This window comes from Xiphias gladius, chromosome 20, assembly GCF_016859285.1.
Source record: "Xiphias gladius isolate SHS-SW01 ecotype Sanya breed wild chromosome 20, ASM1685928v1, whole genome shotgun sequence".
NCBI classification, from domain to species: domain Eukaryota; kingdom Metazoa; phylum Chordata; class Actinopteri; order Istiophoriformes; family Xiphiidae; genus Xiphias; species Xiphias gladius.
In genome coordinates, this window is record NC_053419.1 from 13,814,717 (window position 1) to 13,842,177 (window position 27,461).

General features: G+C 39.8%; 2 protein-coding genes across 3 annotated transcripts; one reads left to right on the forward strand and one right to left on the reverse strand.

Moving 5' to 3' along the window:
- Positions 1-553: 553 nt before the first annotated feature.
- On the reverse strand, positions 554-22,108 carry LOC120806824 (nipped-B-like protein). Of its 2 annotated transcripts, none has more exons than XM_040158291.1 (47): positions 22,074-22,108; positions 20,629-20,777; positions 19,735-19,900; positions 19,267-19,367; positions 16,891-16,999; positions 16,651-16,799; positions 15,957-16,087; positions 15,778-15,871; positions 15,124-15,642; positions 13,743-15,017; positions 13,393-13,503; positions 12,948-13,130; positions 12,528-12,599; positions 12,340-12,429; positions 12,141-12,241; positions 11,969-12,055; positions 11,615-11,846; positions 10,963-11,114; positions 10,778-10,858; positions 10,535-10,635; positions 10,285-10,414; positions 10,106-10,188; positions 9,782-9,914; positions 9,548-9,691; positions 9,354-9,440; positions 8,851-9,068; positions 8,654-8,750; positions 8,478-8,576; positions 8,079-8,225; positions 7,554-7,688; positions 7,361-7,459; positions 7,198-7,251; positions 6,980-7,088; positions 6,752-6,888; positions 6,350-6,490; positions 6,133-6,226; positions 5,635-5,789; positions 5,451-5,541; positions 5,121-5,294; positions 4,792-4,982; positions 4,525-4,632; positions 3,929-4,129; positions 3,478-3,624; positions 2,983-3,338; positions 2,713-2,887; positions 2,194-2,382; positions 554-1,562 (listed from the first exon to the last, which is right to left on the reverse strand). In XM_040158291.1, exons 2-47 carry the CDS (start codon positions 20,690-20,692, stop codon positions 1,203-1,205), a joined length of 7,872 nt encoding a protein of 2,623 aa, XP_040014225.1. In that variant the 5' UTR covers positions 20,693-20,777; positions 22,074-22,108; the 3' UTR covers positions 554-1,202. The 2 variants fall into 2 exon arrangements, with proteins under 2 accessions (XP_040014225.1, XP_040014224.1); XM_040158290.1 differs by having other exon boundaries at positions 15,124-15,645.
- On the forward strand, positions 21,966-27,401 carry mlana (melan-A). The gene is made up of 5 exons (XM_040158295.1): positions 21,966-22,021; positions 25,778-25,870; positions 26,063-26,159; positions 26,460-26,567; positions 27,277-27,401. The coding sequence occupies exons 1-5, from the start codon at positions 21,990-21,992 to the stop codon at positions 27,343-27,345; spliced, it is 399 nt and encodes a 132-aa protein (XP_040014229.1). The 5' UTR covers positions 21,966-21,989; the 3' UTR covers positions 27,346-27,401.
- Positions 27,402-27,461: the final 60 nt, after the last annotated feature.

The window sequence follows — 27,461 nt, forward strand, 5'->3', positions numbered from 1 at the left end:
AGATATAATAAATATAAGACAATTCAACTGAAACACAATCATGTAGTTAAGTACTATACAAAAACATTTTTTTTAACTCACATTATCCGACAGAATTTTTATATTTTCAATTAAATAATACAATTGAATAACAAATGATAGCCAGTTGATGTTTATCATTTCAGTTGTAGGGAATGGCCATAAAAAATAAGAAAAATAAATTTCCCCTAGCTAGACATATTACAGGGAAGACCCATGGTATTTTATTACACTGAAATGTTAGTGTAAATGTGCATGTTGTAAGATCCCTGTTTTTTCTTTTAACTCCAATTTAAAATGGTGGCTGTAAAAGAGTGTGGAACTTATGTATGATCTGTCCAGACTGGTCATATTAGGTTACCAGTTCTAACTTCTCAAGTACAAACACACATACAATAGGTGTACATGTATCATAGTAGCAGAGAATGGCATTCCTGTTAAGACGAGTCCTGATGGGCTCGATTCCACAGAGGCACAGTCACCACAGGACTGTTGACAAAAACAAACCCAAACAAGTACCAAGGACATAAGAAAATTTTATTGCAGTATTTGTTTCAGCAGAAGGGCGGGGCCTCACTTTTTTTGCTCTTTGTTCTATAACATCAAAATCTATATTAAAAACAATATAACTTCCCCTGCATATAGGCACAGATACTGCACTGCTTTAAACAGAAATAAATTATATCAAAGATATACACAGTGTGGGTAAACAATAAAGTGTTTAAAACAAGAAAAAAGAAAGCAGTTAAAAGTTGTTGGAGCTCTGTTCAAGTGAAAAAAATCCGTCTGGTGCTAGTTTAAACTCCAAAAACACTTTATTAAGAACATCAGATCATCAATACACTAATTTCCAACATTCACTTTATTTTTTTTTTACAGAATTATGTCCAGATATAAACATGTGTTTAGTTAAACTATGATACAGTGGGAGTAAAAATCAAACAACCAAGTTGCTGCACAACAGCGAAGGAACTCCCACACAATGTTTTCCCAAACATTTCCTTCTTGTGTTTTTCTTGTGTTTAATTTAAACATGTCTGTATTCAAACAGATCAGTGTTCACAATACTTGTCTTCCATCAGGTCCTTAAATCTAAAGAGGTTTCATCTTCTCTCTGTTTGTAACATATTGGTTCCACAAAGATTTGGGCTGTGAGGGGTTTCTGTCTGAGAAATTTCAGTTGATTAGGTCTTAGTCCCCTCCTTGGCAGCGTATAGTGCCCGTAACGTCTGTGCCACTTTGTTCGTAAGCTTGTGTCCGCTTGTCAAGGAGATTTTCTTATAAATAATGTCTGACTCCTTGATAGTGTCAACCCAAGGCACCTTTTTGCGACCGTCCCGTTTCTTTGCCTCAGCCCAGGGTCCAGAGTAGGTCCCGGTCATCCAGTGTATACTGTAGCCAGATCTGGTCTTCTGGATGACCCTGGCAATTTGTGGTCTGTCTTTGTATTTGGGACAGCAGATGGCAATGACGTCCATTGCCTCCACGGTCTCATTCATGTGACCTGAATCCTCTACGGAATCCCTGCCTTTCCTTGGTTTCCGCTGTGGATAAAAGTAGAAGAACGTTAGTGTGTCCAACATGAAACCTTTTTACACAGAGGTCTTCTACAGACGTTTTCCACTTTGAGGTAATGTGTGAACAGGAGCTGCAGTACAAATGCCAGCCAAGTTGATCTGCTCGCTGAGGAGAAACTTAAAATTCATAAAAAACCATTACGACATTTGTGGACCCTGGAGGTGAGAAGCACTAGAAGGTCATATCATGTCATACTGACATTCTGTATAGGATTACAGTATATTTAAACAGGGTAAAACATTTTCTTTTCTCTTTCTTATTAACACTAGCTGTGTGTAAAGTACAGCTTTGAGAAACCTTTAATGTTGAGTTTTTAAGACTGAGTCAGAAAGGTGTTGATTCAATTCTACTGTAATTTCCACGGTTTTAATCAAAAATCCCCCTTGTGATGTGGCAAAACTCCAAGAAATCCGCATTTCCACATTTTCCCAAAGCAGTAAAACGTGACTTCTGTTGTGTACCTCAAATGTGATATGAACATGACGTCACTAATGCCCAGTGTTAACACTGTGCAAAAATAGTTTCATTACAGAAAAGTTAACATGGAAATCCAATGAGTAATCTCTACCCCATATTTAAGGAGTTTTAAATTCTTACTGGAGATGGATCTTCATCCTCACTCTCTTCATCATCTGTCTCCACTGGAGCAGTGTGATTATTGTGATTGTGGTTCTGGAATTTTGGACCCCTCAACAGTGAACTAATGGCTTTGTTTCTGGCATTGGCACTCGCTTCACCCTCCTCGTCGTCTTCGTCACGATCCAAGTGCTCCATCAGTACCTTGAACTACGACACAAAAGCAGGCAAAACTTCAGTCAGGGGTTTTCATAAAGTTATTGTGGACAAATGTAGCAACTGGCTATTGATCACGTGAAAACCTTGCACACTTTTTCTTCATTAATAAACAGCTAAACTAACTCCATTTCCGTTGTAAGACAACAGTGAGGAACTGAACTGGAGTTTGATTTGCATTTACTGACAACTTAATACATGACATGACTATTTGAACCTGAAATTCCAAAAACATACTGTGTTCTGCACAGACACATCTTTTGCCTGCTACATAATAAACTCAAAACATTCTGAATGAGGAAATGCATAGTGCTGAAGGCTTACATCCAAATACTGCTTCACAATATTCCTCTTGGTCTCATAACTGAGATCCGTGTTGGCTAGATCACTCTTCAGGTAGTCCAGTGTCTGACGAGGGTTGAAGTGCACCTTAGATTTCCTGTTCACTGCCTTGTCGTACACTTTTGCAGACTCCGTCGGAGAATACTTCTGGATTTTGCTGTAACGCAAATAAAAAGTTCAGCTGAGCTTGTGTCTTCTAAACAACTACATTACTGCAGAGATTTGTCCAAGGGCGTTTTTGGTGTGGCCTACCTGTCAGAGAAGCCATACAGATTCTTCAGATGTTGTTTGAGCACCAGCAGCAGCAGAATACCCTGTGAAGCACTGGCAAAGTCCAGCAGAGGGTTGGGGTTTTCAGGTAGATGGTCCATCACTGCATCCTCATCTTCCATTTCAGAGTCAGAATCAGAAACCACTGATTTTTTTCGCCTGTGGACCACCTCATCATCCTCATCACTGCTGCTAGAGTTGCCACGGCTCTGCTCTTCATCCTCGTCTTCATCATCATCATCATCATCATCAGAGCAATATTTCCTCCTCCAAGGCTGCTTCTTCTTCTTTTTCATCTTCACCTTCTTTTCCTGCTGTACAGGCTCTTTCCGTAAAGACTGCAAAGATAACAAAATCACTCAAACGCAAACTAGATATTTAGCGAATATATTTCACATGTCATGGATTTTCACATCAGGATAAATAAAAATCGACTAAGAGCAAAAAGTCATATACAAAGTTAAACAAGGTTCTCACCTCCTTGAAAGACTGGAGAAGGTTGCTACCAGAGACAGACAGAGTAATATCTATATGGTGCATGATGAAAAGAGGCTCCTCCTGGGTCTGGTAGGGGAAGCAGGCCAAGTTGTCTGCTATGAACAGCAGCATGTTCACCTCTGTTTTCTGAGAGGGTAAAAAGTATGAATCGTCCAATAATTAATTATTTATGACCAGTCTTTATCACATAAGAATACTGTATACTTTCAAAGGACACAACTTCTTTTTTTTACAATTCATGGATTTCTATGTAAGACCATATAAATTCAAACATCAAGTGGGCCAAAGCTCTGAGGGTATGCAAAGATGTAGCTGTGTGTAAAGCTTTAGGAGCAGCAGTGGCGCTAGCAAATGCATGGATGGGTGGTTGGAGATACACAAACCTACAAATCTACACACAGAGAAGAGAACTGATCTCAGGTGAACTTACAGAGCTGTCATCAAAAAGGTTGAGCAGGGAAATGAGGAAAGCCCTTCTATGTTGTCGGTTCCCACGGACCATGGTGTAGAGATGAGAACAGAGAGCAGACTCTGAGTCATCGTGACGAACACCTCGGGTCACTGTGTCTTTGGATCCATTTATGGCCTGTTGCACCTGGTAAGACATCTTCAACCCCGCGACTGCCTTCATCTGTGAATTCACAAAGAATTACAACTCAGCATGTACGTAGATAAAATTATAATGTTTGAAATCCTTCCAATCAAATATAATTTTTGTGAAGCCTGTATTTTATTCTTACTAGATCTACAAAGCCTTGGATCAAAAGCCCACCTGAAGGACATTATTAGATGTGCCTAGAGTGTTTGGTTTTTTTTAATATTTAAATAATTTAAATTGAAGTGGCTATGCTTTTAATCTCTTTCTTGTTTCATTAATGAATTCTTTCCTTCATTGTAGCCTAAACCATTTTAAATTTCCTTTCATAATAAGTCTACACTCTTCTGCCCTCAGCCACTGTTCAAGCAAACCATCTTATTTACACTGTCAAACCTTTTCTGGTGATTATAAACCAGCAAGCCACTCACATGGATGAATCCTGAGTATTTCTTGTCAATCTCCACCAGCTGTTGATCAGCTTTGTTCTTCATGGTTGGCTCAGGATCTGTTCCCATGGCAACCAAGTAGGGCACACACTAAAAAATAATTGTTCCCAATCTGTGAACAGCTCATGAATTCAATAACAGTGTCTCTGTATGATAAAATAAAATCCCACACAGATCTTGCATGTAAAATATAATGTATATTGAAGGTGATCCTCATCAATGTATGCTGGATTGAGATTTTGAACATACCTGTACAGGATGGATGAGGCCCTGGTTGAGGGTCAGTGTAATGACACTCAGGGCAAAGTGCCGAACAGTGGACTGTGAGTGGAAGAAGGACTCCAGCACCTGCTTCAGGTAAATCTGCATTATGGAGCTGCTCATGCCTGATGAGATGTCCCCCATTTCCTTCAGATCCTCCTGCTTGGCTTGATTCTTCCCTAAATAAACAAAAGCATCAGTCTGTCGATCTTCTACATAACTGACATGTTCAATGTAGATTAACACTATTGAACATTCAGTGATAATCTCAACCAACTGGAGTAAAAGAACACACAAGATGGATTTTTGAAACTCACATTCACGATCAGCCTCCTGCATTCGAGAGTCCTCCTCCTGCAGGTATGTCTGGAGGTTTTTTAGCACCTGGATCTTCAGGCTGACCATACTATTCTCATCTGAGAGGATACTATTATAAAGAAGCTTTACATCCTGCACAAACATGAGCTCTGGGTGCATGATGAACTGGAAGCCTTGAGACCATGGAAATAATTTAAATACAGATGTCATTAATGAGGAAACTGACCTCAAAGACACAGGAAAATGAAAGACTAGAACTGTCAACAATAAATGACAGTATAAACACAGTGAACACATCTTATGTTAAACTGAGATGAAGTGCTCTATACCTAGACCTATGATGGCCTTGATCTGGACCTCTTCATCTTTATGAGTGGTGAAGTAGAGCAGAAGCTCCAACACTTTGTCCTTGATGACAATCTAAGAGACACAGGGGGAGATAGCAAGTCATTCATCAAAACAGGTTCTTTAGCAGCTCTGCATATGAAATTAACGCAGAGTGCTGGTGTTCACCTTGTTAGCACCCTTGAACTCCTCTTGGTCAAAATCAAAGTGTCGACAGAGAGCCCCCACCGTAAACAGTGAGCGCAGGAGAGTAGGTTTGTTAGCAGCCAGAGTGGAGCTGTTGGGGTCCTCTTGGTGCTGTGTCTTCAGTTTTGCCAGAGCTCCTATAAAAATCACATAAACAGACAGTGAAAACTAAAGAAAAAAAATTGCTGAATTGGTTCTTCTAGATCAAATGACGACCTTTAACTTAGAATCTAGGAAATCAAACACTATTTGGTGAGTGTTCAAAGCTCTTGTTTATTTGGATTTGAAATGAGATGATGAGTATGAGATTAAAATGTGACCTTTAATTTTGAGGTGAATAAAGAGGTTACGAGTTCCAAGCCCCATGCAGAGGTTATTAAATTTGTGGTCTATTCTAGATTATTTTTCTTCCTTTTTCCATTTCAACTTTTGTGAGAATTCTGGTACAAAAAAATTCATGTTACAGTGCATAATTCTTACCATAGTAACGATTGAAACAAGCCCAAACAAACTTGTAGTTGTGTGTGACCTTGTTCACAACAGTACCAAGACAGCTCACACAGTGTTGTACAACCTGAGAAGCGAACACAACAAATGATAAACGATACTGTATGCTCAGAACGATTGTTTCACACCCATGCTGCTCATGTTTTTAGAGAGCTATCTGTGAAAGCTCTAGGCAGTGAATGTGACTGACCGTCATGCCATATTTGATGATGAGCTTCATCAGGTCTTCTTCTATGGTAGTGAGGAAAGTCTCACTTGGGTGCTCCATCAGAGGCACGACCAGCTCCAAGATCTTGGCCACGTTGCATATCACCATGAAGTCATTCTGAGTCTGAAATCACAGTAAAGACACATGACAGCTAAACAGTCCAAAGCTGAGTTGGAAAATAACTTTGTCAATAATTCCGTTTAACACTTGTGTTTTCATTTGGATGCCACTAGATGGTCCTGTAACACTACATAAAAGTTAGGTTTATTAATTTCTGCCTTGGGGGCACCATTCTCAACAAATGTTTTTCTCGTACTTTCAGGTAAGCAAAAAAATAATATGATAATATATAATAACATATGAACAAAATGAAGTTTTACTTACATTGCACTTAGTGGTAAGGTGGGGCTGTATAGTCATGGCATGTTTGACCATTAACTGTGCTCTGATCTTGCTGAACAGGTAGAGAGTGGTGATGCATGCTACCAGACGACCTGAGTTGACCCCTTTGTCCTCACAGTCTGAATTTGTCACAACATAGTAATGTCTGACACAATAAAAATGCAATGTTAATTTTGTAAGCAAATATACTATCAAATTTCTTTTTATTACCTGCAAGAGACTCCTCATATTTCAGTATGTGTTCCACAAGATTGTCCACCAACTGAACACAGGCCTTCTTGGCAGGTTTGTAAGTAGCTTCCTCTTCTGACTTCAGTAGCTAAACAGTTTTCATAAAAAGGTTAGATAAGATCACACAACAACCATAATGAGGGCACACAAGCTGCTGTTGAGATATCAAAACACTTCAAAAAAGTTCAACAACTCACATTTTGGAGAAGCTGCTCAAACCAGTCATAGCCTGAATCTTTGCATGCCGACACCTGTGATGAAATCAAAACATTACATGTCTTAGATTATGAACATGTCAAACACCAAAATGTTTCGTATTTAAAAAGATTGGACCAGAATTTTGAGCTGAAAAGTACGCACCACATCTGTGATGTTCAGGATCTTTCTGGTCATGGCATCTTTGTCATGGCTCGGTGTGGGAGTGAACCAGAGTTTCTGGAATGTCTCATTCACCAATTTCTGCATGGACAGAGACATTAAATTATATAAAGTGTACATTAAAAAATATAAACTGCCACTTTTGAGAGGCTTTCAAATAAAGATAAATACAAACCTTGATCCCCTCCTCATCATTGACTCTTCGGATCATCTTCACACACATCTCAGTGATCTTGTGGAAGTCTGGTTGCTCCAGGCAAATATCCCGCAGGATCTTAATGACCCTCTTCCTTACACTGATACCTGTGTCCTATGTGAAGACAAAATGGGTACAAATGGGTACCTCTTTTGGTTATTGTGATTTCTGAGCTGAATTATTTTTCATTTAATAGCAAATATCCCTATGGAAATGTTAAAATGAAATAAAGTGAAAGTGCCAAATGGTTGCAGTTCTTTCTTTGATCTTTAGGTGGCAGTGTGGGGAAGAGATGATTTAACCTCAGCTGAACTTTTGCCTTAAATGAACTTTATGGTCACAATTTGCTTAAGTCAAGGAAAAGTTCCACTTAAGCGTGCCTTATTATAGACGTTGCATATTCCTTTCCAGAAATGACCAGGGAAAAAATAGTTACACTTGTGTATGACACAGATCCTGAAACTAAAATGTCAAAAATGTGAAGAGGAAAGCTTAAGAAATTACCAATATCCTTTCAATGAGCATGTCATAGTACTGCTCAATGAGCTCAGGTCGACTTAGCACAAAACGGCCCAGGAGCTCCACAGCTGCCTCTCGCACACTGGTGGAGTTGTCCATGAGGCGACAATGAACCCCACGCTGCATATCCAACTGAAAAACAAATAGTATAGCATTAGCAGTCAAGAACAGATAAACATGATGGCTGCTAGTTTGACAGTGGTAAACTGGAAAAATTGCCTGATAATGCCACACTACACTAAAACTCTGTAACAGAATCTCCTGCTACAAATTATAAATTTAAAAATTAAGATGTTTTTTCTTTCTGTAATACAAAAAACATTCAATGTTACCACCATCAATCCAGCAGTCTAAGAGTTGTGCAGCCAATACAGGATGACTTACCCGTGCCAGAATACTTGGATCCACAGCCACTACTTCAGAAAGACACTTCATGGCTTTAGTTCTGACTGCAATAGCACTCTCGCCCAGTACTCTCAGAATCTATACACAAGATAGAAAAGAAAAAAATTAGAGATTGGCAACACAATATGATGTTTATGTTAAATGAATTCTCTTACCTGTGATAGATAAATATCAAAGCTCTGTGCAAACGGCCTCATAGAGGCCAGATATCTGACAATCAGACAGGACTCCTCATAGTCTACTGTGTTTAACCTGAAAGAAAAGTCAAGAGGACAGTGGATTACCAGGATAGATGAACAAGTGAAACAGTGTAGCATATTAGTGCAGTGATCCAGTGTGAAGTAGTATTTACCTCAGAGAACTGTAATGTGATGCTGAAGTCTTGATGACCTTGCGAAGGAATTTCTTTCGTGCCTCGGTTCTCTGCATAATCTCCCCAGTTGCGTCAACAACCTCTGAATGACAGCGACCTCTCAAGTCCTCATTGTTCTCATTTTGAGACTTCATTGCTTTCTCTGCCTCACTTGCTGTGTCCCTGAACCACTGGGCAATGTAAAATTTCCTGGCAAACTGGATGAAACAAACGCATTTATGTGATGAAAAATACTGAATATTGTAAGGCATATTATACAGTGTAATACCACTTTGACACAGAGGAACACTGTTTAACCCATGTCTCTTTTATGCTAATCCTAACAACCCACAATATCCCTGTTCCGCACCACTTGACAGCTTCATGTAACAGGAGTATTTAGGGTGAATATTACTGCATTCAAACACTAAGAATCCAGTTGTAAAGGAAATTATAAATGGGATCATAATGACCTGTGTAAAAAATGAAAATTAAACACTCACCACTAGAGATGGATCTGTGTCAATCTTCTCATCCAGGAAGTCTAGTAAGTCCTTCTGAAGTTGCTGGATCTCATCACTGCCTGGATTCTGTAAGGACATCAATGAGCAAAGAGCATCTCAAAAGCAGTTCAACAGGACTGATCACTTATGGTAATTTAAAGGTGTTCAAATGATTCTATAACTATCTTGTATACCTCCTTGAGGATGCGGTCTATAGCCTTTTGGTCCATCTTGCTAGTCAGAGCATCTTTACGCAGGCGAGAAGCAACAGTGCCGAGGTAGTCCAGCGATGCCACCCTGAGTGCCATTTCTGTCTGTTTGTTACTGAACTGATGCACCTGAAGCACAAGAAGCAGAGGAGAAATGTCACAACAAAAACAAACATCAGAAGTTGTTTCTACTGGACAGATGTGAATGATGCTACTCACCAACAGCCGACCCAGTAAACTGAGCAGCAGTTCAGCTGCAGGCCACTCAGGCTTGTTGACTGCAGACAAGAGGTCATGAACAAAGTTCTCAAAGAGTGGCCTGTAGTCCTCCTCTCCCTGCTTACTGCCACACCTGACACATACAGAATACAATCTTTTATTATAATACTTTGTTCAACATTGAGCCTTTTAATATTAGAGCCTATTCCACAGCAGTAGCAGGTACACTGCGTAAAGACATAGATTATGGCTTAAGGTTAATAAGGAGTGGATGAGATCAGGCATACGTCATGTTGTATAGCGAGAGTGGGAACAATTACTCACTTCTTCAGAAACACTGAGAGGAAGTTCTGAGCTGTCCTCATTGCAGTTTCATATGAGTTTGTGATAAGGACATCCTTGTCCACCTAGGAAAAAGTACACAATAAGTAAAGCAATTTCGGAATCAAAACATGCTCTCTGATAAATATCTTTTAAATATCAGTTACATCCTTTGTCTCTACCTTCTTACTATGTTCGTCCTCTGCGTCTCTTTCCGAGGGAAGGTGTACCACACACTGGATGAGCTGAAGAACCAGGGCTGACACCATCTGGATATACACAGGATCGCCATCCGAATCACTGCTTTTCAGTCTAGGGGCGAATGACACATTTGTGTCCTTAAGTTTACTGAGCAGCACAGGGGACTTCATTGATCAGTTGTTCTTATTTATGTCATTTCACTGGACAAATATTAACTCTGGATGTATTTACCTAAAGTTCCTGAGGCTGCGTTTACTAGTAGGCAGTCGAGCAAGGGAGGTGAAGATCTCTTCAAGAATGAGCTGCCTGTGCTTCTCATAACGAGAGAAGACCTGAGGAGGAGTAAAACGCAAAGCGCTACATCAAAATATGACAATAGAGATGCAGGATCATGTCATCAAAAACCCAATCTGAATCAATAGAAAAAATTAACTGCTAAAACAGCACGAAAATATCATGCCATGGCAGACTTACTGCTGTCACTAATGTGATGGCACATAACTGCAGTTCACTGACATTCTCCACAAAAAATGGTGTAATACCCAGAGTAGACACCTAAAAGTCAGGCACAGAAGCAATCAGGTATGTTAGAGCTCGAGAGACAAAGGTTAAATAAGGTCACGAACTTGAATGACATCAGACCGGATTAAGAGTCTCACCTGGAGGATTGTGGTGTCGGTTAGCAGCTGGATCTCCAGGAGCTCTGAGATGTTGCTGACAATATCACACACTTTGTTGTAAAGCATGACTACCACCTTCTGTTTATGGGTGGAACACTTTGCTCTCTTGGACTTTGAAGTATGCACACCACCTTAAGCGAGGAAGATAAAAAGGAAAATAAGAGTTGGTTGACACCACTTTAATCATCAATGGCAAAATACCAAGGATACGTGATGCAGGTCATTTAAATAATTTTCTTAATAAATAGGTGTTTGAATGTGTTTGACATTAAGCAGACATTTCTATATTGAAATATGAAATATGACAACAAAAAAATTCTGTAACCAACTTTTATTAAAAGTGAAATAAGCTGATAAGAACTGTTTTCAGGAATTTAAGTTAAAGTATTTGCAATTTTTTTTACAGAAGTAAATCCCTAAAGGCTTTGCAACTGTTTCCAGTATTGGCTCATTACTAGATTTTTAACAATGGAGGTCCCGTATTTTGAGCTATTTTTAAAAAAAAGTCAACTTGGATCAGCCTAATCAGCTTGTTAATACTTGTATTTTTCAGACATAAAGATAGCCCTTGGAAATCAAGGTTACTGCAATTTTGTAAAGCTTTTAGAAGAACAAAGAAAACTGTACTGACCTCCATGGGAATCCACTCTGTAGACCGGGTCATACTGAGGGTACAAAGAGTTTTGCAGATGGAATTTGGTGTACTGCATCACCCTCTCAATAACATCCTCTATGTACACAGCCTTGGGCATGCGTGGAGATGTCATGATGTTGAGAGCGGTCAGGCAGGCATCAGCAGACTTAGTCACCCGCTCCATGATAAGGTCACGCCACAACCGCTCCTCATCCATGGAATCATTATCCTACAAATTCCAAAAACAATTAGTAAAAAAATGAAACAACTATGAAGCTTTAAAATTAAGTAAAATTAGGCTATAAAATCCTCATCATTCCACAGCTAAAAAAAATCTCGCTGACAACTTACATGATTCATTAATGTGGAAAGTTTGACGCTGTCCTGAATGTTCTTCTCGAGGACATTCAAAATTTTCACCAGTTTACCCGATGAAAACTGTGGATTAGACAGATGATGATGATTATTTTCACACCTGAGCGTAACCACATGTAGTGACAGTGCACAGACATACTGCTATTACCTTGTTAAAGATGCCCATAGCTTTAATCTTAGCAGAATGGCTGCCTAGCTCGCTCAACTGGTGCTTTCCAAGCAAGAGCTCTTGAGGTATCTCGTCATCATCTGTGTGCGGGTACAAAGATATAATGTTGACATTTTTTGAATTTACCACTTTGAGAAATGTCAAGAACTTTGGAAACTGCGCAGAGCTTCATGTTTACCTGTGGCAGTGAGGTCCACATCCTCAAGGTTCTCAAGAATGTTATCCACATTGGCTATAAATCTCTTAAATGTGGAGGAGTCCATCATTTCTGTTAAACAAATGTAAGAAAACTGAATCATAAAAATATGTACTTTTAAAATCGAACTGGTATTGTAAAAGTTCCAATTCAAAGTTGTAAAACAATACCCTCTGGTGTCAGCTTGGCATCATACACCTTCTTGTTTTTCTGTTTCTCCTTTTTCTTCAATTTTCTGGCAACTGAACAAAAAGAAAACACCATAACAACATTAATCAAATCCTTGACAGAAGCTCAAGCATGGAATATTTAATAGAGAAAGACTTTAGTGCAGTTATCCAACTATCCAAGGGAAATGGCCTTACTTGTGGTTTCAAATAAAAATAATTTGGATGACAGCAGTCAGGAACAAGAATCACTATTTGAATTGGCTGACATAATTTGCATTTTTTTTTATCTATGGTCTATTGTTTGAGATTATAACTGAGATAAAATCATTTTGCCTTCACAGAGACAGTCTACACTGTCAACATCTTTTTTTTTTTTTTTTGCCTATGGTCACTGGCAAAGCCTATGCAAAAATGACTCACCATCACTTAGGCTTGGTGGTGGAGAGCCTTCATCCGATGCTTCTGGGTTCCATTCACGATGACGGCTACCGGACCCCCGGCGAGCATTATGAAAACTTCCACTTCGACGGTGCTCTCCAGAACCTTTCCTCTCTTCGTACTTCCATGTCTTGTCTTGGTCTTTCTTGTGCTTTTTCTTTGCAGCTGAAACAATAACAGAATAGGATGAGTCAGAAAATACGTTTTTTGAAGAACTCTGAGCACCAATTATGACATTATTAAGTAATTTAATAAAATGTAATAATAAAGTACAAAATATTTGGAGGCAAGTATTTTTCATCTTCAGGATTAATGCAAGGTAAAACATTGTTCTGTCAAAAGTGGAGACAACAAAGTGATTGACAGATTTTGTAACACTCTGATGTATATGTGCAGACATTGTGAATATTTTAGGTTTAATGCTCACACTCATTGTCAGAATCATCATTATCTTCATCTGAGTCCACCTCAGCGTACTTGGATTTCTTACTGATCATACAGTGCCTTCGCTTGTTTGTCTTCTCACAAAATGACATCTCTGTAAGCACAAGACGTTAATGAGCTTTCAGCACAAGAAAAATCTATAATTCAAAAGAAGACACACTCAGTAACTCAATAATCCATAGCTATTTATTTGAAATAAGGACTTTGATAAGAATGAATCCTGACACAGTGGTTTAAAGTAAATAAACAATCCAGAAACTTGGCAATGTCATATTGCACATATCTATCACCTGCAGTTTTGCATACATATTTAATAAACAAAGTAAATCATACCTCTCCCTGATTTATCAAAGGAGGACCAGTTGCCAGATCTGGAGCTGTGTGCATTCTTGCTTTCCCTAATGATCCTTTTTACCTCATCAACACTGAGTCTCTGAAGCACAACAACAGGCTTTGCGCCTTTGCTTAAGTTCTCTAACAATGACATTCTCTCCAGTGTGATCAGGGGTCCACTCCAGCCCTCTGTCAATTTGTTTGAAAGTTGTGGAACTTTGTCTCTTCCATCTCGTTTCAATTTAGGAATCACAAAGTTCTTCAGACTCCCTGTCTTGCCACCCAGCAGGTATGAGGGGAAGTTGCTATGTTTTGTCTCAAAAGACTGTTTGTTTCCAGCTTGGCATCTAATGCTACCATCGCCACCTTTCTTCTCTTTCTTATTTTGGGAGTTTTGAAGGGTGGAACTTTCTGTCCTCTGACGACCATTGAGGTCAGTGGATTTTCTGCTCCCATCTTGCTTCGCTCTCAGGTTGTCAGATTTAGTATGACGATCAGGAGAGTGTCTATTGCAGTTTTCCCTTGACAATGTCTTGTGTTTCCTTTCCCTGTCCTTGTCTCTGTCTCTGTCCCTGTCCCTGTGCCTGTCCCTGTCTTTATCTCTGTCTCTATCTCTGTCTCTATTTCTATCTCTGTCTCTGTCCTTATCCTTTTCTCTATCCCTGGCTTTGTCTTCTCCATGTCTGGCGTTACGCTCCGCCTTGCTCATGGTTTTTGGAGTCTCGGGTTGGCTGACATGGGATCGGTGACTGTTGTGGTTCTTTTCCTCTTTGTGGCGCGAATCTGAATGCCTGTCATGTTTCTGTCGTGGTGTGTCTGGCCGTCTGTCATCTGAGCGTCCCTTGCCACTGTCCATCTTGCCATCATGTCTGTGTCTGGCTTCCCATCGGCTTTCCTGCTTCTGTTTAGGGGTTTCTGGTTGCCCATCTGAGCCAGTCTTTCTCGGATAGTCAGCATGCTGTTTGTTGATCCCAGGTTTGTTTTCAACAACTTTATCTACCTTTGCATCAGCCTTTGACTTTAAGCGCTGTAGGTGGTCCTCACACAGCTGCCGTGCTTCCAATACCACTATAGGCTGTCCTATCATTCTGCCAGCTTGCTGCAGATCAATACTGACCATCAAAGCAGGCCGACTGGTACCATTACTTGTGGCACTTGTCTTCTTGGGTGTCACTTTGCTGCCAGTGTTTCCCACTTGTACAGAAGGCCCGTCACTTGCCTCGGCTCCAGATTCCTGAGGATACGAGTCTTGCTTTCGCTTTTTCAGTGGCTTGTCTGCAATAAACAACACAGTAGTTTAGCTTCTCTATAAACGCAAACAAACTTCAGGCAGGAAAAAAATGCAAAAAGGTACAGGGCCAAAACAGACGCAGAAATTCACCTTTATCCTGGACTTCTTTAGACCATCGTTCTCTTTCACTGGCTGACTCGCATTCTATTCTCTCAATCTCTGCAAGTGCATCTATCTCAGCATCATCATACACAACCCCACCGATGACTCCGATCTCCTTGGTATTTGGCTGAACAGGAACCTGCTGATAGTTTACCTGTTCCTCAACACCAAACTTGTGAGACAAGTCCTGGGCATCCCTTGACAACTGATTATTATTCATCAAATCGGTTTCATGGTCTAAGTCCATATGTCCCCTCAGAGGAAGTTCTCCAGATTGATCCACGTCTGGAAGCTTCACTCGCGACAGTTTTAAAGTCAGCCTGGCAGAGTCTTTTGATGGAGAACTAACAATGTCGTACAAGGCGTTTTTGTCCATCTGCTCATTTTCCTCTTTACACCTTTCTCGCTGCTTCTTTTTGTGGTCAGCAGAGGTGAGGAGCAGGTCAGGCGCTGCACCTAGTGGCATATCAGGTGGAGGTGACTGCCTGAAAAGAGGAGGCCTGGACCCTGCTGAAACACAAATAAATTCAAGGAAAAGAGAGCAGCAGAGAATAAGTCTAGGCAAATAATGAATTGTACAATAGTGTATTAGTTTTTGTTCTACAAAATGAAGAGGAATCATTTGTTGCTAAGGCAGCATACATTTTGCATTTGTCTCTTCACTCCCAGCAGAGGAACACACAGATTGTGGTGATTTAACTGGAAAAGTGGCAGCCCTCACAGAGGGGTCATTCTCCTGTTGGAACACAAGACATGTATCATCACTTTTAAGTGAGCATCTGCTGATATCCAGTTCAGGATATCTTAATTCTCTGCATTACCTCATTTCCCAGTCTGTGAGCCATGTTCATGTATTCTTCATCTGAGCCTAGTCTTGCATTATGATTAGTTGAATTACTTGATAGCTGTCCAGAGACCTTGTTGTCATGGCTATTTCTCACACCATCAGCAACTAAAACAAGAGAGCAAAATAACATCTTTATTTGTGATGGGCAATGCGTCACATCTACATGCGAGATAGACAGATTCTACTCCACCTTTACAGATATCTGTACTTTTACCATGTTAGACTAAGACAGCGCCAGCTTATCAACTTCCTCCTCACCACATAAGTGTGCATAAAAGTTAGTGATGTTGAAGGATTGGTTAAGCAGTTCGCTTGCAGCCAGCTGAGTTTATCTGAAACACCATGCAGGTGGTGTCATTTAGAATTAGTGGCAGTATATTGAAGTTATTGAGATAGCTCATGGTTGATAAATGATGTACTGTACAGTGTGTAGTCTCTTGTGGAAGGCTTCTTGTTTTAGGCAGAATGCTTCAATAACTTATACTATAAATCGAGATATTTAATCAAAATAGAAAAGTACGCAACAATGACTACATAGTACATGTCATGTTAAATACTGTCCACCTAGACTTGTTTTAAGCCAGCAGCAGTACAAATGCATACAAAATTAAAATTCAAAAAAGCAGGCAGCTAATTACACATTTCTCCTGATTTTACTTTCTACTCACCTTGCTGAGTCTGCTGGTGTTGAGAATAACTGGGTGGATTATACTGCATATAATCTGCAGGACTCTGAGGAGTATAGGGACTAGGTATAGGGCTGTTCTGCTGGGTTACGAACCGAGAAGCTGACCCAGACTGTGGGGATGTAAAACATCTGTAAAAGGAGGAAGGTAAGAAGTCATCTTAGTAGAAGCACAGATGCTTCTGCTTTTGCATTATCAGACAGTATGCTGGCGCCACCTTACCCAGAGGGGCTTTGAGGGACAGTGGTTTGTTGATAATTTGATGCTGGACTCCCATGCACCTGATTCTGGGATATTTTATACTGTTGCATCATTGGCTGCTGGATTACACCTAAAAGATAACGATTTTTAAAAAAAATATATAATCAAGGTTATACAAACAAGGAATTGAATATACACAATTCTGCAGCACCAACTCTTTCATATGTACCTAGCTAATGGAAACTCAGCCATATAGGTTTTCATATCTGATAACATCTACACTTAAACAAAATACTCAGAGGTAAAATAGAATAACACCTACAGTGTATCAACAGTCTCCAGCTAAACCAAACACTATCTACTCAATAGCAATAATGGGTGCTACTATTAAGCATGATTAAGTAAAAGGTGTTTCTACTATTGTGTCCCCCAATTCTAAACTGTAGATGTGGGTGGACTAAACATTAGAAACACCTTTTAATGTAATGCTGTCCAATACAGCACCACGTGCAGCCTCAAAAAATAGAATATATATAGTTAAATACCATTGTGTTAACCAGTGTTAACAAAAACTGAACATCACCTATGATGTGTATATGTGTGTGTGTGTGTATACACACACACACACACACACACGCACACACACACACAGAGATCCTTGATTATATTTTGTAGTTGCCAACATCTCTGGCTCTGCAGGACACACTATGTGCAAAGCTTTCCCCTCTTTTTTCTCTTTGGTACAAGTAATGATTCAGTATGAATGAGTGTATGCATACTATATGCTTATAATTACCTGTAATTGCAAGCTAGTGTAGCTGCTTATAAAACTAGAAGGCTTTCCTAATCAAAGGTTAAAAGACAAATATGAAACTGTTTATGGTAATTATTGATGCAATTCGTGATGACAAAACAAATGTTGCTAATACCTGAAGAACTGTGTTTGAGTTTCTTGTTAATATACAGTATCTCTCTGTGGATAAATATAGTATCACAGGAGCTATATAAATAGTGCCAGCACCTAGAACTACATTAGGATGAAAATAGGTGTCCAATTACAGGGGTAGTTGTCATAAACTATCAACCTTTATTTTTTTAAATCCTATCAAGTTATCTAATAAACAGTGTTTACCACAGTACGTGGTACAGGATGCTTTAGTACGAAAGAGACTGATACAAATACATGGTTACATGGAGATAGCTTTGGTTTCATTTGGCCAGGTTTTGAGACATCTGTCTCAGATTTCTTCTGCCACCAAAGTACAATGAATGTGAATCTAATTTCAATTTAGGTTCTCACATTATGAGAAAAAAAATTCAGCAGCAACATGTCACAGATCATCCCATGCAAGAATGTCCCAGTTACTCTTGATAATCCGCAGACCTTTCTGTGAACAATTTTTCTCTGTCATATGCTGCATGGCTGGATACAATTACAGATATGTAATAATTTGTACAATTTATAATTTATAGCAATATATAATTTGGGTGACCTGACCTTTTAACCTATCTTAACCTGAGGACTGGAAGCTGCAGTAAAAGAGCCTATATGAAAATTGACGAATATACATTGAAAAAACTGTCTTATTTACATGCTGTATGTTGTTAGCTAGCAAGCTAGTCATCAATATGTCAAAGACAAATATGTCACCCTGGTTGTGTTCTGACAAATAAAAACACAACACTACACAAACCTGGCAACCCCAACACAAAGACTAGACATTTGAAAGAGTCACTGTACCCAAATGTTATCTATCAAGAAACTGCTTTATACAGAGCTAGGCTAGTTTCTGTCTATTTCCAGTCTTTGAACTAAGCTAGGCTAAATGAACACAGACTACTAATTTACCTGTATTTAGTGTTGCATTGCTCCTTACATCTTGTGATGAAACCAAATAACGTATTATACTGATAAATTAAGACTACACCATCCACAGATGTACAGATAGAAATTATCACCAAATATCAAAGTTTAACAAACCTCTGAGTTGTGCCAAAGAGTAAACAATACAACTCGTGATGTTGCCAGCAGTTCCCAAACTTTTCTGTCATTCCCCATTTGGGAAGCCCAAAAAACCCTTTGACTTGTTATATCGGAAAAAGACAAGTAGAACTAGAAACATTAATGATGAAGATTCCATCGATTACTGCAATGCAATCTAGCAATAATAACTGTCATATACCAGTGGTTCACCCCAAATTTGGGAACCTATAGTGTAGTGAAATTAAGGACAAGTAGGGCATCAGACCCAGGATATGCCCAAGTGAATTATTAGTTACGGTGGAAACCAAAAGTACAGCATGGCAGAAAGCGGCACTGAGCTCAACTGCAGAGTCAACAGCAATGACTCAATGCCTCCTCTGTACCACCCCAAACCTTGTACTTGGTTGGCATACTTTTGTCCCTGAAGATTTTGGGGTTCCTGGACAGCAAAGTTTGTAGAAGCATTGGCATTTCACCCTCGGGTTCATCATTCCCCAATTTGTCCTTCAGCTCTCTGGAAAGCAAAGAAAGGACCAGTTCACAGTCATATTACAGGAAATAGCTGCCCACTTTCCTAAATGCAGTTTTGACCATTGCATTCTGATGGCTCTGCCACTATCACTGCAGTTTAGACTAGCCCTTCATGATTCTGACAACCCAGATCATGAGCTGACCTGTCTGGTAAGACTGCAAATGTCGTCATTGAAATTAAAAAAGCACTGCCCGGCTTCACTGTTTCACCACATTTTTTAATGCATTTCCACATTCCACATTGCTGACAACCATATTGATGTATCAATGATTTCTGCTACTACTGGAAGGTTTTCCTCTCTTAAATAGGTAGTGCAACGAGGTGTGAAACATCAGTGAGTGGTACTTACATGTGTTCCGTGGAGACCTGGTTAAGGCTATGTGCCAGCTGAGTCACCAAATTCTCGTCCCGACACACCAGCAGGTTGCTGACCTCTTCAGAGATCCTTCCATTGTAGAGCAGACTCTTAGCAGTTGTGGCAGGAAGAGGAGAAGGCAAGGGCAGCTGGTTCAACACTAAAAGGTTGATTGAAAGACAAGTTAGGCTGGGTGGAAAATGAAAAGAAGCAGGATACAAAGAAATCATAAATAAAACTTCTGAGGAAAAGCTTATGCTTGATTTATTTTGCTTGTAAAATGTTCCCCTAAAATGAAATAAATGCATCCAAACTCAGAATACACTTATTGTATTTCATTTTGGTGTTTACAAATTTCTAATCAGAAATAACAGTTTGAGGGCTTCAGATTACGTGCCAAACTCATGCGTGTTTTTAAAAAAAAAGCTGTAATAACAAACATGCTGTCTATCCTTTTATCAAAAGGCCTTATATGTATGGTAACATCAGAGTGAAGAAAGGTACATCAGTCTCTACATTCATAAGCTCACCCCTTTATTAGGCACACTTTTACAGTCTAATGGGATCCAATACAATAGTTCTGCAAAATCATACAATCATTCATTTTTGAAATGTGTAATGTTCTGTTGTTTTAACAGTTATTCTTTATTTCATTGTTTATTTCGTCAAAACTAGTTTGGGTCGCTGAACCTACAATTTCCCATCTTCAGAAACATAAGCCACTTCACCTCTGTCTGCCCTTAAATCACCAGGAGTGAGAAGCATCGCAATTACCATCTTTTGTTATCACTACAAAGCCAGTCAAGTATATCTTAGCCTTGCCACATATTGGTTTGAATGTTAGTGTTTAGGCTGTGAACAGCATTAGAGAGATGATGTTGCACTTACAGTCTGTTAGGCTAGCAATTCCAGCAAGAGTAGTGATGGGGACATGAGGCATATCACCATTCATGCTGAAGATGAGGTCAAGAGGTCGTGTCAATGCACAGGCTGCTCAATATCACCAATCTCTTCCTATTCCTCACATCTCCAAAATTCTGCAGAGACAAAGAAAGTGGCTCTTAAAGAATGTTCACTGTCAACAAGGTTGGATGCCATTACAAGCAGCACTGCTCCTGTTAGGATAATCAGTATTTAAAAATGGCCAAATATTTTCCATGTAACTAGAGTGTGCTTCTGCTGGGATGGGGATTCAAAACTGTGTCAGCTCATGAGTGTGCATTATTACAGTGCCAACATAACTGCGCCTCTGACGTAGACAGATTATACCGGCCTTATAGCAAGCCCAGAGCATGTCTTTACAAGTTATCGATCTGTGGCAGCTTCTGGTGTCCAAACCGTCTTGTTCCCTGGGCCCTTTTTCCTCTATAAATGCACACCTTTACTGTGTGCTTTTTATTTTTTATTGTGACACTTCACACTACTCAAGTCTAATATGCAATGGCTGCAGAAGCATACACTCAACAATTTTAGCTCTCATACAGATGCAATGTTTCGTGCATTGCAAAAACACTCGAGTGGTGACAAATCTATCTGATATAATTAACGATAAAAAGTTGCAACGATTCTGTCTGTCTGTGTCTCTGCATCTTTAGCCTCTAACGTTGGCTTGTCTGGGGCTATTGTATATCATTTTAGAGGCTGAGACATACAAAACAAATACAAAAGGCAATTTATAAAAACGTGTAGCTAGTTATATCTTTTTTTTTCTTTTGTTATCAGTGTCAGTTAAGGTTTCCGGTTCTGTCCAAACCATTACAGCGACATTAGCTCATCTTGGCACCAGAAGTGACTGTAGTATTACTCAGTTATTACTATTTTGGCGTTGCAGACACTTGCTAAGAGGACTAGCTGGGCAACGGCGTTTGTGAAAGTCTAGAATCAACTCGGGGTTAGCCAGCTAGCAACAACTGGAGATGCAGCTAACGTATGCTAACTGGCTAGGTATATCTGTAACTTGCCTAAGCTAGCATCACCGGGAGTGCATCAAACCCATTTAGCCGTGGGCTGCCGACTCTGTATCGCTCTTTTTTTATCATACAGGTCACGTATGGGTTCTAGATTTTCACCTCTCACTTGCTATGGCCTTCATCGACGCATCTTTAGCTCACAAAGTGGACCTCGGACTTGCCTAAGGAAGCGTAACCCCGACCCGACGCCAGGGAGGCAGGGGTACAAAGCAAAGACCCCATCACAAATCAGAATTATCCCCCTGTCTGATCCCGTTAACCGTTCCCAACGGCTGCCTGATGTGTCTGACAGTGCGGAAACACTCAGGAAGGTAAACAGTTTGTCTGAAAAGAGGTCGTTATTGTTGAATCTGGCTTATTTACCTCTGGATGTGATGAGAAAGAGAAGTGGTTCTGGTGGAGGAGGAGGAGGAGGAGGAGTGGGAGGGGGAGGAGCAGGAGCAGGAGTAGGATGGCAGCTGGAGCTGGAGAAGAGTCTCTAGCTCCCTCTCCGTGCCAGTGTTCAAACAGCTCCTCCGAGTAATTGCCAATACAACGGCAGTAATCCCCGTTGAGAGTACTTTGTGTGTGTGTGTGTGTGGGGGGGGGGGTGTACTTCTTTCTCACGGCAAACATATCTGCCGGGAGGGGGAGAGCATCCCGACTTTATCAGACGTTGGAGGTTATGAGTGCGGGTACCAGTTAAATTCTCGGGGAATTTAACGGAGACGAAGGGTGGTCCTAGTGATGGTTTACCAACAGCAGTTTTTCACAGATACGCAGATTTATACATGAAAACAATTAAAACCACTAATCATATAAGTATCCGTATGATTTAGCATCACATGGGTCTGTGATGTTTACATCTGGTGCTTTAAAGCTTTAACCAGCAAAACTAAACTTCCAACGTTTCCTACACTACGCTGCACTAACAAGAGGGTCAAGTAATTTCCATAAAGACATTTTTTTAATTCATTTTTTTGGATCACATGCCATTCACTTTGATGTGATGTAGGCTTGTGGACCTGTAATTACATCAAACACATGATCAATCAGCCAATCAGCTGACTGCTTCCCACTGAAGACTTAACCAGGTCCTGCCCAAAGATGCAGAGGCCACCCTCCTCTTGGGTTTTCTCACATGCTCCATATTATTCAGGAATGTAGGAGTGTATATACATGCAGGCCTATTAAAAACATTCACTAATTTATAGTATTTTCTAGTCTCCAAAAGCACTGAACTTCCGCTGGAGACACGTCAAGACTGGCTCAATTTCATATACAGGTTTTGGTCTCCCTCTTGTGGAGAAAAACTAAATATTTTGCAGACTAAAAGTTTTTTTTTTGTATGTTGCCTCTTGCTCTATTTCTTGTCTGAGGGCCCTCTTGTCCATCTTAACCTTTTCAGACCACGCCATTTCCATTTTGAGCATCTTAGGAAAATGTTTGTGCAACACAACAGTCCAGTCCCAGGGGCAGCGGCTCGGGTGATGAAATCAAGCAAAAAAACAATAAGAACTAATATGGATCATTGAGAATGAGTCGCTGTTAGAAAATACAGTTTTATACAGTGACATTTGTTCTTGATTAGTACCTTCATTGAAGATCAACTGGGTGGTTTATTTAAAAAAAAAAAAAAAACCCATGAAGCTCAACATGAGTCCAGAGATGGACTATATTATGTAGGAGCAGAGGGAGTGTGGGGTCCTGTGAATCTTATCTGAGACTATGAAGATGCCCTTAGGACTTCCTCAGTACAGCCACATAGTTTACTGAGGAAATAAAAGTCATCTGAAAATCCTTTCCTTCACTTAAATGGAGTTACCAACTTCACGCTTCAATGCCGGTCACAGTTTACAAACAACTTTGCCTCACTTTGTACTCCACACCACGTTGAAACTTTAAAGATTGAATGAGAGGAAAAGGGGGGCCAAGCCCCCCCCTCTCCTAAAAAGCTGACTTCACTTTTTGGAGATTCAAATGACTCCAAACTGTAGTCTGTGCTATGTAGTTTGTTGACTGTTGACACTTTACCAGCATATAGTCTCTTGATTCTTTTGTGTTTTTGAAGGATCTCTTAATTTTTAAATTACATTTACAAAGTATGTTCACATTGCAGCAGATGAACAATAAAAAGTCTCTACAAATACACTGAGCAAAATTAGAATGCCCTTGAGCTACAATGTTTATGAGAAGTTTTGCTCTAGGATTCTTTTCCAAATGTGGCAACCCTGGTTTGACACAGTAATTTGCATTGTGTTGAGTCATTAATTTTTTGTTCCAAATGTACATCATAGCAAAATCTCACTGTTCTCTCAATTATAGAAGTAGACTGAAAGCTGGGCAGAAGGGCTATAGCCAGTGATCAGCCTCATGATTGGCATTTATTTCTGAATATTTATCTTTTCAACATGGTTTAATTCTTTGCCTCAAAGTGAAAGATTACTGTATAAAGATGAGAAGTTTCAGTAGTCTTTCCCACTGAGACTACATGTGCAGCAAATTATTTTAACGAGACAAAGTGATATATTGCTTAGATGTCATGGCCTCAAATATTTAAAAGAAAACTGAAAAGAAATTGGGATTTTTTTTCTGCCTTGAATTCTTTCAGAATAGAAAAAAAAATATTGGTTGTCTAACTGTGCATACACGATGAGATCCCTATATGAAATAATAGTAGGATTTTATGGTTTTCGTTCTGTATTTTACATGTGACCATGAAATTCCCATGGCATTTATAGTTATATGTTATATGCTAAATGCTATAGCATTAAATCAGGAGTTTATGACTTTATTTCTGTACTTGATTGAAGGTGTTACTAGGCCTTCCAGACATTTACTGTAGCTCTTGGATTAGGATTTTCGTGAATAACAATACCACACACACACACACACACACACACACACACTCACACTCATATGAACAGCCAGCAGCTGACGCCTGTAGTTTCACGAGTGGATAATGCTGTTGCGTTTAGGGCCGCGGGGTTTCACGGTAATTACTCCGCTTCAGTGGGTTTAACCATGAGCCTCTAAACCCGTGACGGTCATGAGGGTTTTCTGCCCCTCTCTGTTCTCCGGCACACTGAGGCCAGATATCTGAGGAGTGAAATAACACAGCTCCGAGGAGGCAGTCTTTTTTTTTTTGAGAAGCCGTCCCAGTCAGACGAATTGTTCTCTGCAATCTAATTATCCAGTCTGGTAAGATTGTGATTTGTTCGTTTTTTTTTTTTTTTTTTCTCCTTCCAGCAGAGGTAGTCCTATTAGGGAGACTGTAGAATATTTTGCATTGTGCAAATAGTTAGCCTGGCGTTATTCTCAGCTGAGCTCCAAATAGCCAGTTATTACACGATCAGACGGGGAAAATGGATCAGATGCCGCTGAAAGTTGCCTGTAGCATGATGTGATTATTTACCACCTACTGCTACTGCAACAGGTGATGCTCTCACAGTGAGGATGACCACATTACTGACACAACACTCAAAGTAGATCCACTTTAAAATGTTGATAGGTTTATGTTCTGGTTTGCTGTCTGTTTCACAACCTTTCGAGGCGTAATTTTTATACTTAGACTGCCCAGATGCCAAATTTTTTACGCTATGCAAAATCCCTAGGGAACCTAGCTGTAACCAAAAAAAAAAATACCATCATTTTGGGATTAATTTAGTAAGTATTGTACATTTTCATATTTGCACTTTCCCGTTCCTGAGATACAATAAACAAAAGAAAAAAATATATATTATTCTAAAGGATAACAAATCGGTTTAACAGTGCGCAGCTTCATGGTGGTTAAGTGTGTTGAGACTCATTTTGTCCCGCATTTGATCTCTGATAGCCATGTATGTGCATCCTGCTGTGGGGATAATGTTGAGTGTTGCTTCTTAACAAGTGCATATTTAATCTTCAATACAGTGGACTGATTTGACACCTGACATGATAGCTTATATAGGCCATTCTTAAATTTGAGAAAATGAAAATGATGTAATGCTCAGAAAGAAAATGTGGGCCCCATAAACTGTTTGAAATAGTCACTATGTTACTACATTGTACTTGCTCAGTTTGTAAACTGACTTTTTGCTGACTTTTAGCTTGATGCACTGTAATCGTACAGACGGAATGCCTCGTGGAGACTTCAACATTTATTTTGCCAGCAGCAGACGAGGATATGTCAGAGCTGAGGAGTATGTGTATCTATTTTTTTTTTAAATCAGGGATCAACACCTTGGTTGTACTATAGAGGTTTTTGTACCCTGATATAAATCTTTGTTACATGAATATTATTGTATTTAACTATATTGGTCTAAATATTGTAAAACACACAGTGAGAGATAAAGCCATAAACTAAAATTTTCTGTATGTCTTTGGTAATCCAGGGCAGTGGGCATAGTTCTGCTGGTGGTCATCCTGGCAGCTCTGCTCATCCTTGGCTGCTGGTACTTCAAGAAGAGGAGTGGTTACAAAATAATCAGGGTGAGACCATCATACTTCCTTTAACGAAGCATTAGTCTTCACATATTATATTTTAATTGAGGATTTATCTGTGTTATTCCAACAAATAAAATCAGATATTGAATGTTTCTGGAAAATTCTGTACATGCTTTAAAGTGATTTTCACACTTCAGTTGATGGGTCAATCAACTGATAATGTCTTCTTCTGATTTAAAACTTCTCTTACAAGATCTTTGTTCCCTTTTTTCCCTAACGGATCACTCTGTCCTCATTTCTCACTGTTTTCCCACAACTCTTCACGCATCTTTCTCTTCCCTGCAGAATCCTAGATCGGGGTCACCAGGTTACACAGGAGGCCAGTACTCAGAGGCAGGACCTTCAGCAGATAACAAGATGGCTCTCACTGACTTCGGCAGCTTCCGACCTGTGGTGAGGAACTTAACGGGCCCCTTCATTACATCCTCCTTTTACCTGACCCAAGTATTTTTAACGCCAGGAAAAAGATTAACAGAATAAGAAATAGACAGCTGGACAGACAGGATGTAATGATGTCTATCATACATGACCAGTCAACAGTTAACTAGTGGGCAGCCTCAAACTCTGAACAACCGAAACTTCATGATAGAGGGCACTTGTTCAATACAAAGCCTCAGGGCTCTGAACAGTGTAGAGCATGTGAAGCTGATGCAATGGATGCCTGAAGGGGAGATTATTTTGTCAGCAGATCTGGGGTAGGTATTAAAAATGTTTCATTCCGGAGGGAGGTAGCTGTTCCTGTGTGTGAGAATAGAGGGGGGGGGGGGTCATGAGATGGTGCTGATTATCCCTTCATGGTTCTTTCTACTGTTCCACCACAGCAGTTACAAGAGTTCTAAGAGTCCATCGATAGAAAGTCCAAGACTGTTTAATCAGTGTGTGAAGTTTCCAGATATGATGCTGAATTCCATTTGTTTAAAATGCAAATCTTGAATTTGATACAATGAACAGCCATAAAAAAGGCAACACTGGTGTGAATATTCAATACTGTGAAAACATAATAGAGGTTCAGTGAAAAAATGTAACCCTGTCAGTGTGAGATTTTGTTTTTTCCAATCTTTCAGCTGTTTCATTTGGGTGAATTTGTCCAACTCTTCTCCAGGTTCCTAATGCTCCTCCAGCCTATGAAAAGATTTCCTCAGGGCCACTGCCTCCTCCCTATTCCCCCTGAAGGACTTCTGTAGATGATGTACAGATGTCTGAAGAAGAAATGAAAATAATGGAGAACAAACTCTAAACTTCATCTGTTGTTTGATGATATATAATCTGATGTCACTGTCAATATGG

Coding starts and splice junctions, on each gene's coding strand:
- LOC120806824 (XM_040158290.1), bottom strand. CDS start 20,692: ATGAATGGTGATATGCCTCATGTCCCCATCACTACTCTTGCTGGAATT. Junction 12,430..12,527: donor TGCCAAGCTGACACCAGAGG/GTATTGTTTTAC, acceptor TTTGTTTAACAG/AAATGATGGACTCCTCCACA. Junction 2,383..2,712: donor TTGTGAAGCAGTATTTGGAT/GTAAGCCTTCAG, acceptor TTTGTGTCGTAG/TTCAAGGTACTGATGGAGCA.
- mlana (XM_040158295.1), top strand. CDS start 21,990: ATGTGTCTGACAGTGCGGAAACACTCAGGAAG. Junction 25,871..26,062: donor GGATATGTCAGAGCTGAGGA/GTATGTGTATCT, acceptor TTGGTAATCCAG/GGCAGTGGGCATAGTTCTGC. Junction 26,568..27,276: donor TCGGCAGCTTCCGACCTGTG/GTGAGGAACTTA, acceptor ACTCTTCTCCAG/GTTCCTAATGCTCCTCCAGC.